The sequence below is a fragment of the Notamacropus eugenii genome, chromosome 2, assembly GCF_028372415.1.
Source record: "Notamacropus eugenii isolate mMacEug1 chromosome 2, mMacEug1.pri_v2, whole genome shotgun sequence".
Lineage (NCBI taxonomy): Eukaryota > Metazoa > Chordata > Mammalia > Diprotodontia > Macropodidae > Notamacropus > Notamacropus eugenii.
This window is the reverse complement of record NC_092873.1, coordinates 76,682,108-76,699,979: the sequence shown is the minus strand read 5'-3', so window position 1 is coordinate 76,699,979 and position 17,872 is coordinate 76,682,108. Positions and strand designations below refer to the sequence as shown.

The window sequence follows — 17,872 nt, the reverse complement described above, 5'->3', positions numbered from 1 at the left end:
GCCTACTTCCTGATTTCATACTTGATGTTAGGGCTGAGCTCTGCAGCACTTCTGGAGAAAAGGTATAGGCTGGTCATTTTGCAGCTTTCTTGGAGTAGTAGGTGTTGTTTTTCTAGGAACAGACAGGATCTGAAGGCTCTTAGTGTTCCCAAAATGATCTGATTCAGGGCAAAGTCTGATTGCTATCTCCCTGGTCTGAGTTCCACAAGTTCACGACATGGATTTTCATTTTACCATCAATAGATTTCTGTTTCCTATCAGCCAGGTGAGAAGCTCATAAGTTCAGAGGGGCAAAGTGTAAGCTCCCCTTAGGTTTGGAATTCCTGCCCTGGCTATTCCTCTGGTAACTGGAGTAGACGATGGAAATGAGACCCTGTTCTATACCCATATTCTGTACTACAAGGCTATTGCTGTTAGCTTCTGAGCTTCCTCCTTTCTTGGCACATTGCCCCCAAGAACACCACATCTCTGCACTGATTCCCTTCTCAGTTTGCCCTGGATCTGTGACCTAGGACTGGGTAGTGAGTGACAAAGCTGCCAGTTTGTATCTGTCCCTGTTTTCATGTCTCATTATGGCTCTGGAGATGCCTCAGTATTTGTTTCCCTGGACACTGGAGTGCTCCTCCAAAGCATACTCTTGGCTTGACCCCATCCCCAGTATCCACAGACTTCCCTTTCTATCTCTCTATGCCAAGTTGGGATGGACAAATGACTCACTGTGACTTTTTGTAAATTTCCCCATCAGGATTTGGTCTGGTGCATTTTCTAGATCCTTTGAATGAATTATTTATTAGGGAAGCTTTTTATCTTGTTTCCTACCACTCTATAATCTTGGCTTCACATCCTCCCTCCTCACTGTTCCCCTTCCCATTTCACCTTACTCTCCTTGCTCAACTCATTTTTTTCTACCTGAACTCCCCCAACCTAAGCCCAGATTTAGTATGAATTTAGTTAATTCCACTAGAATTAATATCCTTATCTCAAATTTTGGCCAAAATATAATGTCCTACACACTCAAATTAGATGTCACAGCTTATTTTTTTCCTCACCCTAACGACCAGAACCATAATCAGGGTCACACTCCATGTGCTGTGTATACAGCTCTCTATTTCATTTAACTTTGTAAAGGGCTGCTGAAACACAGGATAATAAATTGTGCATAAACCATATTTCCTAATTTGTTTAAAAATAAGTTCTTGAGTTTTCTTGTTCTGTCATGTCATGCCTAAATATGATATACTGCCAAAAAGAAGGAGGCAAGATATGTGTATCAAAAGACATAGGATTCAAATTAATTAAATTTTTAAAAAGACATGGGATTCAAATGAATTAAACTAAATTTTAAAAAAGACATAGGATTCAAATTAATTAAATTTTTAAAAAGACATAGGATTCAAATTAATTAAATTAAATTTTTAAGAAGACATAGGATTCAAATGAATTAAATTAAATTTTAAAAAAGACATAAGATTCAAAAGAAGTCAGTGATCTGAGTTAAATAAGGAACAAGGTTTTGATCAGTATGTATGAAAAATAACAAGTAAGTTGTTGGTAGAAATGGTAATTTTGTAGCAAAGGTCTCAGAAATGGATTATTTTGTTTTTATTGGTGGTTATTGATGAGGCATAGAGATGGAATTCATTATACAAGAAATCAAGGAACTTTAAAATTATACCCATGGAGTTGTCCATGTGGATGTTTGAAGTCACCAAAGAAGATGGCAGAAGCAATATGGAAAGAAACAAGTCATTATAAAACATTAGTCTGGGCCATAAGTAGTGGTAACCAGTAATAGCTAAGAGTTGTAAGAGGTAGTAGAGGTGACTTATAGGTATGTCTATTGACCACAGTGTATTTGAATCAATCTAAAGAACACTAGGCACTGAGATGTTTGAAATTTTCCTCTCTTCCTGGTTCAAGATGAACAGGAAAGTTGCAATTCATGGAAGATAGCATTTGAGGAAGTTTGAGAAAGCTACAGTAAAAGAAAAAAAATTAAAAATAAATTGTTTTTAACAAATGGATGATTGGTTATAGGTAGGGTTGCCAGGCCTAGAGGCCTGAGGGCTACCCGAGTCTTACCTTACCTGTCCCAGGTCTTTGGTTGGCCAAACCGGATAAACGTATGAGAGAAGAGACTTTCCGGAGTCGAACAAGGGTTAGGCTTTATTCAGGGTCCTGGTTACATGTTCAGGGGGAGCTCTTCCTTAGGAGGGAGAGAGAAGTCTCCCAAGGAGGCAAAGATCTTACAGTAAGAGATTGGAAGCAGAAGTGTAAGTGGGGAGAGAAGGGGAGGGGAGAGCGAAGAGAAGAAAAACGGAGCCTTCTGTCCTGTCAGGGCCCCTCCGCGCTAAGAGCACCTTCAGGCTTTCCTGACCCTAATTAAGCTCTCTGGCCGCGTAGTTTGCACCTGAATACCATGCCTGTTAGATAGCAATAGGTGTGCCCAGATCCGGGACAGTCTCGAGGGCGGGGATGCTCCTCCCATCAAGTTTCTCACGGGAAGAGGCGGAAATCCACGAGATAGCTCGGTGTCACTCCTCGATTCCCTGGTGTTTCATGGGGGGCCTCATGAGAACTCTAAGATTTAGAAGTTCCCACCTTTACCCGCCCGAGACTGTCCACATGGAATTGAGCTTCCATCCCCAACATAGGGTAGTAGAAAAAATTGTCAAAATGGAACATTCAGTTCAGTAAACATTTTTTAAGCACCTGTAATGTACCAGGCACTGTGCTGATCCTGGGGATACAAAGAAGAAAAAGTTCCTGCCCTCAATGAGCTTAAAATCTAATGAGGAAAAACAACAAGCAAAATAACTGAAGGAATGGGAAGACCTGGGGATAGCAAGAGGATGTTATGTTTAGTGGAATCCAAGAAGTCCAGGAGAGATGCTGATGAAAAATGGAGTTACCAGGAAGGTTGTGAGCCTTCTAAAAAGGAAGGCTTTGGGAGTTCAGTGCCCTACCCTCCTATCAGAGGGGAAAGGCAACTGAAGGCAACTTGAGAAAGTGAGGAGCATCAAAACTGAGTCAATCTGTATGGTGATGAAATTTCAGGTGACCAGTTTATCCTTGGAGTGGGATTAGGGAAGGATATGATATTCCCTGGAGTTGAAGATAAGCAAAGGGGGGAAAATACAGAGGAGTGGAATGATGGAACACTGAACGAATTTATTCAGTCATGTGATGATATTGCAGGAAATTTATGAAGTAGATGGTTAGAAGAATATGGATGAGCAGATGGCAGAATGAAAGTAAAGACCAGAGGAAAATAATAATAGTGGAGGTAAAAGTGGACAATGGTGAGTTAAAAGAACTTTGAAGAATTCCATTCTCAGAAACAGTATAATTATTACACAAGTTCACCATCATTAGGTCACTTAACCACATATTGCCCCTGGCAGCTCTGTTAGAACTGTTGTTGTTGTGTTCGTCCTTCGTTGCCAAAGAAGACCATGCCATTAGAGAAATGATGACATGACTTATACTTGACTTTGTTTTGAGGGAGGGAGTGCAAGGTCACCAGCCTCACTTCTCCTCCAGAGCCCTCTGAATCTAGTGACCTGATCTTACTCAGGATGACTGGAGATGACCCAGGATGCACTAGGAGACTTAGGCCCCTTTGGGTCAAGGTCTATGCAGGTACTCACTTAGAGTAAGGTAATGGCCGTTCATTGAATAGACTTGTTTAAGAAGTAGTCAGGGCACGGCCACTTTAATGAGGCAAAGAAAAGAAAGACATCAGGCTGGGAGGGAAACAGCAACAGTTACTATTGATAATCACTCTGAAGCCTGGAGGGTCCAGAAGAGAGCCTTCAGGTAGGGGGGTAGGAGCCTGTGATATCTGAGTGCAGTAGGCTCAAGGTTAAGGAAAGGGAAGGGAAGGCACTTGTGCCAAGTGCTTCACATATATTGTTTCACTTGATTCTCATAGGGAAGGTACACGTTATTATTTTCCCCATTTTAGAGTGCAGAAAACAGAGTCAAACAGAAATTAAGTAGCTTGCCTAGGGTCAGATAGCTAAGAAGTTTCTGAAGTTGGATTTGAGCTTAACTCAGGCCTGGCTCTCTAGCCATCGTGACCCTGCAAAGAAAAGCCAAGAGAGGAAGAACAATAAATTCAGAAATTAATGGAGAAATCAGTAAACTGTGCTCATTAAGTCCACTAAGAATTTGCGGTACATAATCTCAACTAGGCTCTCACTGCAGCATGGCAATCTTTTTATATCTCTTTAATTGACTCACTACCCTAGTCACTCCAGCAGTTTTTCCAAACCTTTTCAGTCCCCTTCAAGCCTTCCATGGCTTCCCTGCCTCCAATCCTTTCGGCTTAAAACCTTGCCTCATATTTCACTGAGTTTTTGGCCATTAACCAAAAAATTCCCTCGTCTTATATCACTAAGATGCCTTTGATGCTTTCTCCTCCATTACCCATCTCATAAGAAGAGGTGATCCTTTGCTCTGCCAAGGCAAACCCCTTTACTTGCACAAATACTCCATTCTACTCTGTCTTCTCCAAAATATTGCCCCCTCTGTCATCCCCATTCTATCACCTCTCTTCAATCTCTCTCTGTCTACTGGTTGTTTCCCAGCTACCTGCAAATATACCTATGCCTTTCTAATCTCAAAAAACCCTCCCTTAATCCAGTCTTCACTGTTAACTATTATCCTACAATATTATATTTTCTCCCTTTTGTGCCTGAACTCCTGTCTATAAGCATCACTCATTTCCTTTCCTCTCACACTCTTCTTAACTCTCTGCAATCTGGGCTGCTGACTTAGATCATTCAGTTGGAACTGTTCTGTTGCCACATCAGCCTTTCCTCAATCCTCATCCTCTTTGACCTCTCTGCAGCCTTTGACACTCAGTCACCTTCTCTCCTTGATATTCCCTACTTTCTAGGTTTTCTTGATATTACTCTGTCCTTGTTCTTCTGCCTGTCTGACCATTCCCACACTGTCACCGTTGCTAGCTCTTATCCCAGTCACACCCCTAACCATAGGTGTCCCCCCAAGGTTCTGTCCTGGGTCCTCTTCTCTTCTTCCTCAATGCTATTTCACTTGATAATGTCACCAGTTCCCATGGATTCAACTATCTTCTCTATGCAGATGATTCTCAGATTTATTTATACAACTCTAGCCTCTCATCTGACATCTAGTCTTTCGTCTTCAACTGGCTATTGGATATCTTGAACTGGATGTCTCCTGGACATCTTAAACTTAACATGTCCCAAACTGAACTCATTATCTTTCCCCCCAAATCCCTCCCCTCTTCTAAATTTACCTATTATTTTCAAGGATATTACCATCTTTCCAGTCTCCCCAGCTCACTACCTAGTTGTCAGTCTTAACTCCTCATTCTCCCCCATTCCCCCATCTTATCAGTTGTCAAATCCTGTCATTTCTGCCTTCATGACATCCTTGTATACACCCCCTTCTCCTCTGTGACCCTGGCACCATCCCTGTTGCAGGCCCTCATTATCTTACACCTAGATTACTGCAATAGATTGACATGTCTGCCTCTCCTCACTCCAATCCATTCTCCACATAACTGTTAAAGTTGTCTTCTGCAAGTACAAATCTGATCCAAGCTTATCCTATTCAATCATATACTCTTGCCTCCAGAATAAATATAAAATATTCAGGTTGACTTATAAAGCCCTCCCTAACCTGACCTCTTCATACCTCCAATCTTAAACCTTACATTGCTCCCACGTACTCTTTGAACCACCAGCATTGCCTCTGTGCTGTTCCCCAAACATAACACTCCATCATTTGACGCTACATTTTCACTGACTGTCACCCCATGCCTGGAACTCTCTCCTTCCTCATCTCTGCTTCCTGCCTTCTCTGCTTCCTTCAAGTCTCTGGTAAAGTCCCACCTTCTGCAAGAAGCCTTTCCTGGTTCCCCTCCCTTCTGTCGATTATCTCCATTTATCCTACATGTATCTTATTGTACATAGTTGCCTGCATGTTATCTCCCCCATTAAACAGTGGGCTTCTTGAGAGCAGGGTCTGCCTTTTGCCTTTCTTTGTATTCCCAGCCCTTAGCACAGTGCCTGGGACTTTATAAATATTTAATAAATGCTAGCTGACAGACATGAAAATGATGTTGATACAAAGGGCATCAGCACTTAAAAATAAGAAAGAATCCCATCACAGCCACTTCGTGTTGTTATGACCCAGGTCAAGTGCTTTAAACTATCCGAACATCTTTTGTAAAGTAGGGATAATAATCGCATATATCTGAGGGTACATATATACATGTATGTATGCATGCCACACACGTATGTACATATATACACGAGGCACATGTTTATGTGGTGCATGTTGTATGTGGCATATATGTATGTGTGCACATATACGTGTGTGTTATATCTATATAAAGACATACACACATATATTGCAGGTAATGAGCTGAGTGGATAGAGTGCTGACCCTAGCATCAGGAGAATCCTGCCTCAGACACTGACTAGCTGTGTGACCCTGGGCAAGTCACTTAACCCTGTTTGCCTCAGTTTCCTCATCTGTAAGATGAGTTGGAGAAGGAAATGACAAACCACTCTTTGCCAAGAAAACCCCAAATGGGGGTCACAGAAAGTCAGACATGACTAAAACAACTCAACAACAACATATATATTTGTATGCATAAAATATATATTTGAACTTTACATAGAGAAGCCCCATGGAGCATGATGTAAATTTATATGGAAACCTTTATTATATAGAAATATTTATATATTTGCATACAAGCCTTACAGCATGATATAAATTTCAGGTATTATTATTCCATGGGTTATATAAAGAGCCACTAAAGAGTTTTGAACAGAGAAGTACCCCAGTCAAGCCTGTGCACTAGGAAGAATTGGACAGCTTTGTGAATAATATTTTGGAGGGAGGACAGACTAGATGCAAGAAACTAGTTGGCAGGGAAGAGTTGGGTAATAAAGGGCTAAAGTAAAAGTAAATAAACTAATAATGTGAACGGTGATGAGGGAATGAGTTCAGAGCTATTCCTGGGACAGAACTGTCAGGCATTGATTGAAATGTGGGATGTGAGGAGAGTAAGAATGGAAAATTGATTCCAGTGTTTGAAGCCTGAGTGACAAGACTTCAACCAAAAATAGAGAGGGAGGTTTTTAGAGTGCATATGGGGAATTAAGTTTTTGACATGTTGCATTCTAACAGCTGTCATTATATCACAGTCCCATTATTTGTCTACATCTAATTTATCACTACTGTAACAGTCTATATATTTTCCACTCTTTGATCTATTCTGATCCCATTGTTTCAAAAGATGTGTGAAAATAGACTTGAGCTAATTTTTTCCTAATTAAAGGCAAGGCAAAGAATTCATTGTGTCTTATTTCATAGGACTGTAGACACTGAAGGGACTTTAGCAGTCATCTGGTCGGACCATCTCATTTTGTAGAGGAAGAAACTGAGGTTCAGAGTTGTGACCTGCCCAAGATCATAAATGGACATCCAGGATTTGAATCCAGGTCCTTTGACTCTTGACCCAGTATTCTTACCACTGTACTGCATTTCATTTCCTTTTCATATACATGAGTCACTTTTTATACTGTGAGATGGTCCTATGAGTCCTCTAGCTGGCTTCTGATAGCTCTACATGGGGAACTATCAGGTCCCATCAGCCTTGTGAAAGCAAAATATCAGTTTCTCGGTTTCATATTCCCCATCTCTCAGCTATCAAAATTTCTCCCTTCTCTTATCTCCCCATTCATCCTATCTCTTACTTTCACTGTTATGCTAGGAGCTAGTCAGATTCAAACCTGCTTGGAAGCAACCTGTCTATGCACTAAGAAGTTAAACGGTAAACAGAAAGCAGAGAAATGCCTCTCACAGGCTACAAAGCAATGGAGGTAATTCTCTGGGCAGATGTTCTCTGCCTCTTTCTCTTTGTTATGTCTCATTTTTCAAAGGTCCTGTGCTTCAGGTTTTGCAGGAAGAGAAACTCCACAGAGGAGGCTACCAGATAACATGGAGACCCTTAGGGCTTCTGGCCCTTTTCTGTTCTATATAATGTTGGAAAAGTTCCCCGTAGTGTATGATATGTCTGGGATCACTCTACCAACTTCCCCTCCCCCCTTGCACTGGTAGGTTGAGTGCCTAGAGAGGTCTAGGGGTAACCCTGAGGGATTGGGGGTAGTTTTCTAGTACTATAGTTTACAAGTTCCCTTCCCACTGGTGTGCTATCCTCATTAATATTAATTAGTCAGCCAGATTTAATTAGCTTTTATGATAGTTACCAGATTAGCAGTTGATACAAAATATCCCTCCTCCCCCCACCAAAAAAGGTGGGAAACCCTAACCAAACAGAGGCACACTTTCCCACAAGTATAAATGGAATCCAGTGCAAAGATTACTCAAACTTGGAATGCATTTTAGCAAAGGGTAACATAGCTCTCCTGGAAGACCTTTTGCTAGAAGGCTTTATTCCCCTGTGGGGGTGGGAGGTTCTCCTGAAGTTCTCCTGAGGTTTGCTGTAGCTTTCTGACAAGCTCTCATATAGTCTTTGTAGCTGTCTTTCCTCAGTGTCCAGTTTGTCTTAGACTGAATGTCTTCAACCAGTTCCAATATACTTTATAATGTCTTTCATCTCATCCAATGCATTTACTTCTGCTGTTGTGAAAAAGAACTGGAAAAGAACTGAACCAATTATGGTATATAGATGTAATGGATTATTTCACCATAAAAAAAATGATGAAAGGGATCAGTTCAGAGAAATCTAAGAAAACTTATATGAACTGATGTAGAATCAAACAAGAACTGGGAAAACAATTAATATAGCAACTACAATATTGTAAAGAAAAACAACTTATGAAAGACTTAAGAACTCTGATCAATGACCAACCACAACTCAGAAGGACCAATGATTAAACATCAACTCCACCCCTATCCCTCAGCCCCTGAGAGGTGATGGACTTGTAAACATTGAAAATGGGCAATGTGTGTATGTGTTTTGTTTTGCTTGACAATGTTTATTTGTTACAAGGAAGGATATTTTTAAGGGGGGGGGAGGGAATTTAGTGGGACTAATTTATTGGTAAAGCAAAAGAAAAAACGAGGGTCACTGAAACATTTTTAAAGAAATGTACAGAAGAAGATGTTCACAAAGAAAACTAAACAGGGACAGCTAACATAGAATTTATTATATACTAACTCCCCCTAAGATACGTGTATTAGAGTTTCATATATTCTGTAATATAGTTTCATATATTCTTTCTTCATTCTCTGTTGTATTTGGAAAATTGGTGTTTCTGAAGTTTAGAATAACAAAAAATAAAAATTATTAATAAAAAATACAACTATCATATAATATGAGCTGCATCCCCAAGTCAAGTAGAGTGTAAGTTCTTTGAGAGACATTTTTTTTTTGCCCTTTGTATGTGCTTTGCATCTAGTTAATTAAGACTTTTTGAATTGAAGACTTCTCCAGGAAACATACCTATTTCATTCAACCAGTCCTTGCATGGCATGAATTCAAGGCTCTTCCCCATCTTGGTTCTTTCCTCTGTATATCTTTATCAATATCACAAATCATCATTTGTGGTCATCAGCGGACAAGGTTTTGACCCACTAATTCCTGCTCCCCTGTGTTGGATGGTAGAAGTAGCGAAGGGCAAGGGCAAGGACTACCAACCTTCTGTTGGTAAGGTGGGAAGGAATTTGCTTGGAGAAATGGGTACTAATAGTGTTTGCAAAATCACATTTCTATCTTAAGTAAAATATCCTCTTTTCACCATCAAGTTGTACTGTGATTAATGTTTACTGATCTGTGGGGATTCACAGAGGGACAAATGAGGGCTCAGAGAATTAAATGGAGCCTATATGAGGTCAACCTGGGTGTGTTGTGTAAACTATTATGTCCATATAGATGACCACTAATAAAGGGTAATCCTCTTGACAATCATTTCTTTTTTCAGACAGCTTCAATTCTTTGCTTGTTGTCCTTACATAGAGCCTAAATTTGCCTCTCTATAACTTCCTCCTAATTCTTCTCTCTGAGCCTAGACTGAACAAATTGAATCCCTCTTCCAAATGATAGTTCTTCAAATGCTTGAAGACTCCAGTTCATCTAAATCTTCTCTAGATCTTACTCCAGTTGCTTATTTTTCTAGTAAGCAGACCTACTTCCTTCAGACTATCTTCACATGGACTTTGAGATGAATTAAATAAACAGATTCTTAGATTGTATAACAATATAATGATCATTGTTACCCATAATGGAAAAGGAATGGGGAATGCGCATTTATGAAGAGCCTACTATGTACCAGGCACTGTGCTAGACACTTAAAAAAAAAAACATTAAATGATTTGATCCTCAGAACAACCCTGTAAGGTAAGTGCTGTCATTAGCCCCACTGTAAATAGAAGTTAAGTGATTTGTCCTGGATCACAAAGCTAGCAAGTGTCTGAGGTTGGATTTGAACTCAGATCTTCCTGACTTTGTACAGCAGGTCTCCCATTGCATCCAGGGCCACCACCAGTTGTCCTGATTATGTCTTGCCACTGGGCTCCCAATGACTGGAGGAGACAGTAAAGCTGATGACTTTGCACAGCCCTGTATCACTTAAATCCAATATATTTGCAGGACAAGACATCACCCTGCTGATACCACTGGTTCTGTTAGAGAACAGATGACCAACAACCCCCAAGCTGTCTCACAATGGAGTGTGATTGTCTCTATAGCGTTAAAGTGAAATAGGACCCCATACTTCAGATCTACCTAATTCACACTAGGTTTTGGGGAGGAAGTGAGACCTAAAGTTGGACTAGGCTAATCAAGAGAGAATAATCTAGTAGTTGTGGGATGAACATTTTTTTCTGAATAGAATTATGATAACAGATAAAACCTGAGTCTGGGAATATAAGTGATTCGATAAGTGAATGACTATAAGTTAAAGTAATTGACCTTAAGTTAAAATGATATTAATCAAAGAGGGAACTTGCCCAAAATCACAAATATAGTAAGTCATAAAAATGGAATTCAAACTTAGATACGGTAAGTCTGAGTTCCACAATGTTCCCACTGTTCTGCAGTGCCTCTCACATAATTTGGTCATATTTAGAACAATAACAATATTACTCATATTGAAAATATGTAGCTATGACAAAACAACATTATCCTTTTAAGGTAAACTGAATTGATGAAGCTTGCAGTTGGCAGAAAGAAACTAAAAAAGATATTTAGTTAACTGTCATTAACATTTGGTGGTTTTTGATATCTCTCTATAGAATTTTAAAAGTGCTTTTCATGCTTTGCCAAATCCTTTACAGATCATAGCTTTTAAAATGTCACAACACAGCATGGCTTACATTAAACCAGTCATGAAAGCCAGCACTAATCTATTTCCCTTGGGTTTGGGCGAGGTGGGTTGGAATGGTGCTGCTGAAAATTTTTTTTCTGTGTACACATAATTTCAAATTACCCCATCACTTTGATTTTTACCTTTTTCTTAAACGTTTTTATTTAGCATTATATAGATGGATGATGGAATGCCTGGTTATAGGTGACCTAAAGTGGCAGTTGTTAAAATTAGAAATGAATGCCAATGTGGTTTCATCCATAAAGTTTCCCCCAGTTCTCTCTCTTCCCTTCTTCCTCAGATGATCCTACAAAGATTGGACCAGATTAGAATATTGCAACAAATCATGTAAGATGAAATTTAATAGGCTTCCCTTCTGTGGTTAGGTATTGTAATTTCTAGACACCCTGAACTGTGGTCCTATTTCTTTTTTATTCCTTCTTAAACCCTCCCCCTTCTTTACGATTAGTTTGTTCTTGTTAGCCTCAATTTATTCTGACCATTAGTACTCCTGACAATATTTTTCGGCCACCTCACCCTTGCTTTGGGCACGTCTTTAGAAGTAATAATGACAATAATAATAGCTGACATTTATATTGTGTTCTAAGGTTTCAAATGCACTTTTCATATAAAGTCTCTGCAAGATATATGCTATTATTAGCATACTCATTTCACAGAGGAAGGAAACAAAGCTCAGCTTAAGTGACTTGCCTTGAATCACATAGCTGGTAAACTTTAAGGACTGGATTTTAATTTGTCTCTTCTATGTTCAATTTACCAATGCATGCTTTCCACTATACCATTGGTCTCTTTAGAAAACTGACTTTTTCTCCTAATTTAAAGTATTTCTCTGTGTCTTCAAAATTTCATTCTTCAGAGTTTCTCATCCCTCAGTACAACAGATATTTATTAATATGCTTGATCCTGAAGATACAAAGACGAAAAGAAAGCCTCCCTTGTCCCCTGAGGAGCAAGAAACATTTTATTAGTAAGAAACTACATGTACACAGATAAATTAATATAAAAGACATACCTCTTTTTGTCCAAATATACTGTTTCTGACCTCGTCGTCCAAATGTTTCTCCCCCAACCTGGATTTCTTCCCATGAATACACCTTCTCAGTTCTATTCCACTATTCCTTTTATCTATCCTATTCCTTTTGCAGAAGGTATAACCCTACAGAGATATATTCCAGTCCTGGAAACCAAGTCTCAGTTTTTCCTAGGAAGTCAAATCAGTCTCCTTACACGTACCTCTCTGTCACCTCTACTCTTAGAATCCCTAGCTTCCGTGAAAGTTCAGCTCATGGACCATCTCTACTGAAGCCTATACGGATCCCCCCAGCTAGTCATTAGTGCCTGCTCCCCAAATTATCTCGTATTTATTTCATATGTATTTGTGTATTGACTTTTATATGTACATATGATTTCCTGAGGTAGATATAAGCTCCTTGAGGCTAGGAACTGTATCATTTCTATCTCCGTATCCCCAGTACTTAACACAGTTCCTGGGACGCAGCAGTCACTCTACTATGGCTGACCATTAATTAGATGGGGAAGGCTTCAGAGAGAAGTCCCTTTGGTTTGAATTTTAATGGATGGGTATAAATTTAAAAAGCAAAGAAAAGAAAGGGATGGCACTTAAAGTACAGGAATATCCTGGGCAGAAGCCCAGAATTAAGAGAGAACAGGTTGTGTTAGACTGACGGTAAACAATATTATTTGGTTATAATTATATATATATATATATATACACATATATATATGTACATACATATATATAATAGCAGTTAATGTGAGATATGATAAGAAAGTCAGGGATATGTCTAACTGTGAACAGCCTCAAATGCTAGAATTTGAACTTCAGGGACTTCCTTTTTTTCACCAAATAGAGATTTTTTTTCAGCAAGTGACCTGGCCAGATATACATTAAACCATTAAAATAGTTGCCAATGGCATCAATTCTCTGGCATCTTAATCTGTGGACCTTACCTAGGGTAAGCTACTTTACAAGATCACCAGTTATAACCTGTGTTTAATTTCCCCCCAATCTCCTAAATTGACCCATGTCCTGTTCTTGCTGTGACACAGCTTCTCCAGAGGTTTCTCTTCCCCTGACATCTCCTCATAGCTGTGTTACCTCTCACTTCTTCTGGGAGTATCACAGACTTTAGAGATCCTGAAAAAGTCAGCAGGTTCTTCTGCCAGCTCAGGGATGATAGAGGAGCAAAGCTCATGTCACAGTCACAGCAGAAGTAGCCGAAATGCCTGTGGGCTGTGGGGATATGGAAGGTACCGTACGGGTAGAGATCAGGAGGAGGAGAAGAAGGGAATTGCAGTGGGATATTGGGGTGGAAATCTTAAAGCAAAGCAATATAATCTGCTTTGGAAGGTTTGTTTCCCTCTATGTGAGGATAATTGAGGTTAATCTTTTGCCTCCTTTTGTTATATAATAATAACATTTATGTAGCATTTACTACATGTCAGAGACCATATTAAGTGCTTTACAATTATTATTTCGTTTGATCTTCACAACAACCCTGGAAGGTAGGTGCTATTATTATCTCAATTTTGTAGATGAGGAAATTGAGGCACACAGAGGTGTAGCAGGAATGCTACTAGTAACTGCTGTGGATGTAAGACCAATAACACCAGCACACAAGAGGGCTGCTAACACAGGCTCTTGATCTGCTTTTCTAAAGGAAAGGCAGTTTCAAAGGGGTTAGCAATTCTATTTTAATTAACTGATGAGAAAGATATTCAAGTAGAGAGAAGTGAGTATCCAAGAAAGAATCCAATAGACAGGACTCCACCTATCTAAACAAAGTAATTTACATCACCAGATGCACCAATATCTGGGTTCACAAAGGGGAGGGGTCCTTAACAAAGGCTACCCAGAGTCTCATCTGGCCAAATCACAAAGAAACATTCTTCCCATGAGTGAGCCTCAAAGTAAAATACTAACATTCCGGTATATATAGTTTTCAACTAATAGGTTCAGAGTCAGAAGGCATCACAACCCACGTGACTCAGTGCCTAATTAGCTCAGTGCCAAAAGGCGTGAAAACCTATGTGACTCAGCAGGGAATGTATCACATCTGTGAATGTATCACATCTGGGCCAGAGTTCAAAGCAGCAAACCATCCATGATTGAAATACCTGTGTCCCTTTAGAACTGGGAGCACAGCCCATGTTCCAAAGGAAAAAAAGAAAGGAACACGTGGTCACATAGGCCTATTAATGGACAAGGAAGATCTTATATTCCCTTAACCCTACAAGAGGCTAAGTGATTTGTCACCTAGCAAATAAGTGAGGCCAAATTAGAATTCAGGTCTTACCCCAAGGAGAATGCAAATAACTAATCTGGGGGTGGGGAAACTGGGTCATTTACCATTCTCTCTTTCCTCCCAGTTCCTTCCACATGTAAACTGCCAACCTTCAGTTGTTGAACTGAGCAGGTACTTTTGGGAAAATTCCCAGGCATCCCCCTCAGTGTATCCAACCCCTCCCCCCATATATATCATTTCGTGACTTCAGCAGAGGCCCCTTGAATGGTGGATTTTGTATTCTGGGGCAGTGATGGATGAGTAAGAACCTCACTTCTCTGCTTTTTTAATTTTAAATTCAGAGAAAGTTGTACAAGACAGGCAGGCACCAATAAATTAATTGCAGAAATCCTTTCATGACCTCCCCGCCTACCCAAATCCATCCTTTTCCCAATTTTTCTATTACCAATAAGGACACCACCATCCTTCCAGTCATCCTGTTTCATGACCTCAGTGTCATCTTTGACTCCTCACATTTTTACATTCAATCCATTGCCAAATCTTGTTTCTACCTCCACATCTCTCCCATCTGTGAGTAGAGATAGTTTCTCTACTCACAGTCATGATTCTTGCTCAGGTCTTCATCATCCCTTACCTGGACTATACAGTAGCCTCCTAATTGTCTCCCTGTCCTATTCCCCTCATGTCTCCCACTCATCCTCTATACTGCTGCCAAAGTGGCTTTCTTAAAGCTCAGGTCTGACCATGTCACTTTCCTATTTCAAGGAATTCCAAGATCGAATATTGTTCTGTTCTTATTCTCTTTTAATTTATACTTTTAAAAAAGTTTTATGATATAAATAATTATCAATACAATTATCAATAATTATCAATTATCAATAGTACACACATATAATTTATAAGCATTATAAGTAATTATATACATATTCAAGATGCATTCTCAAAAATCTTTTACTGGTAAGGGTATACAATCAAAAATGTTTGGAAACCATTAACTTAGAGGAGGGGGAAGTTACTTCTAAGGCACGAAAGGCATGTGCCCCTCCCCTGGTTTTCTGAGATTTAAAGTAGATGATGTCACATTGGAGAGTAATGTCCCTTGCTAAAGAATAATTGCATATACAACATTTATACATGGCTATATTCATAACTGAGATATTTTCCCCCGTTGTTAGGATTGTTGTGTGTTGGAAGTTTATTCTTTTCTTTCCTTTAGAATCTGAGTTGACCTTCATATCCCAAGGGAATCCCCAAGGGAAAAACCTATGAGCACCTCCATCAGAGGGGGGTCAGATTCTTCTCCATCAGATGCACAATTCCAACTTTTCTTCAGGTTCATGAAGGAAGAGACATTCTGGGGGAAAAAACAGACCATCTCTATCAGTTCCCCATCCTCAGCTTACTACATCAGAGACTACAGGAAATTTCCCTTTGGACAAGTCTGAGACTCCTACTCTTAGTTGTGTTATCTTGTTCCCAACAGGAGGGCTCATTTACTCTGTATTATTTAGTATGCATTTTTCTCTATATACTTTGTTTATTTCTGTTTTGCTATTGACTTGGATAAATGGATTTATATACTGGTTGCTATATGTGTTCAACTGCAGCTAGTACTAAGGGAATTAAGCTTTGGATATAAATTTTGGGGTCTTCCTTCCCCATTAAGAAAGTGATTGAGAACTATAGTTTAAACTTAAAAATTACATCCTTTAGATGAATAACATTTAAGGGAGAAAATATATAATTTTCTCCTAGTGTCCCTTCTCTCTGATGAGAGCAATGTGTCCAGCCTCTGGCCCTAACCTCTTTCTTCACTTCCTGGCAGGAATCAAAGTCTTCCTTGGAGAGCAGTGGGGAGGAGGAGACATTAGAAGTTACTATTTTGCCCTCTTTGCCTCTAGACAGACCCATATGGGTGGACATACATTATCTATGTGGGCAAAAACAAAAGAAGAGCCTCACAAACCATACCTCTTCTACCATGTTAATTGGCTACTATCCATTATACCGATATGGTTTTAAGCCCTTCTCACTTTCTTAAATTGGTGAGAAGTGATTTAGATCCCAGCTAAAATTTCATAAATGTTTACCCAAGTCCAAATTGCCCTGTAGCACCTGAGATCATAGATAAGATTCACCATTTATTAGTCTATTTTGAGTAGATGGAGGAATATTCCAATTCTTTCATTCTCATCTCTGTCAACCAATTACATTACTTAAAAGTATCTGGGGTTGGTATCAGGACTCTTCTACTAGATGCATCCCTAGAAGCTGAGGTAATAGATAAGCCCTTGGTCACTTATTACCCACCATAACCTTCCTGAAGTCCTTGTAAAGGAGGAAGCAGTACACCTTCGTAAGCCATCTTGAGACCTGCCACACTACCACCTCAATGAGGAAGCAAATTTAGAGAACGATAGAACCTCCCTCCCATCTCCTGGTATGATGCGAATCTAGGGTAGTTGGAGTTAATTTTTCTGTCAGGTGAGTTGATCTGAGACCAAACTTTGGGCACTTAGCATAAAAAGGGTAGTTCTTTTAGAAATTTTGGGATTCATAATACACTAGGGAACCATTTTTTGCTAACAGTTTTTATTTGTTTTTATCTTCTTGAACTGCTTTTTAATCTTGAGAACTGCTTCTACTTGAGAGCATTGGAAGAAGATTTTAATAAAGGGATTGTTTGTTTGAACCTTTAGTATCTGAGTAATCCATTGGACCAGATGCAAAGGAACCTGGATGCCTTCTGATACCTTGATTGATCGTGCAGAATATGCTTCAATAGAACTCACTGTAATAGAGCTTATGTTCGTTTTGTGTATGATGGGTTTTCAGGTTTTCTCTTCTCTAATGTAGATACTGAGTTAATATCTCATTCAGAAAGGCCTTTTCTGATAAATATAAGAATTGAAATGGACTGGAGAAACCAATCAAGCATCATCATTTTAAAACACCTTGAACTCACATAAAATGTTAATGCATTGCATATCCCTAATATAATACTTCAAATGTGCCATCGTGGTCCCAGGCTTTCTTGATTGCTGCCTTAGACCAAGGCCATCTGATCTATTGCTGAAGGGGAATCTCCCTCTCCTCTTACCTTCCTCGTATGCCTCAGGGATGGATCTTTCAACTCAACAGGACGTCTCCTACTGTGAAGGGTAGAATAATCTATTGCACTATAGCTTTCTAGTGTATCTTTGTGCTTCTGACTTGTAGACAGGGTAGGCAACAGCTCCTTTCCATGATCCCATA

At 39.5% G+C, this 17,872-nt stretch overlaps 1 protein-coding gene across 3 annotated transcripts in view; it reads right to left on the bottom strand.

The window, feature by feature from the left end:
- Positions 1–15,794: 15,794 nt before the first annotated feature.
- The window catches only part of LOC140525563 (uncharacterized), a 66,338-nt gene continuing 64,260 nt past the window's right edge, over positions 15,795–17,872 (bottom strand). For all 3 annotated transcript variants that reach the window (XM_072641068.1, XM_072641066.1, XM_072641067.1), the window contains one exon: positions 15,795–15,971. In XM_072641068.1, the coding sequence (XP_072497169.1) occupies positions 15,849–15,971 (123 nt within the window). In that variant the 3' untranslated portion in view covers positions 15,795–15,848. The remainder of the gene's footprint in view (positions 15,972–17,872) is intronic.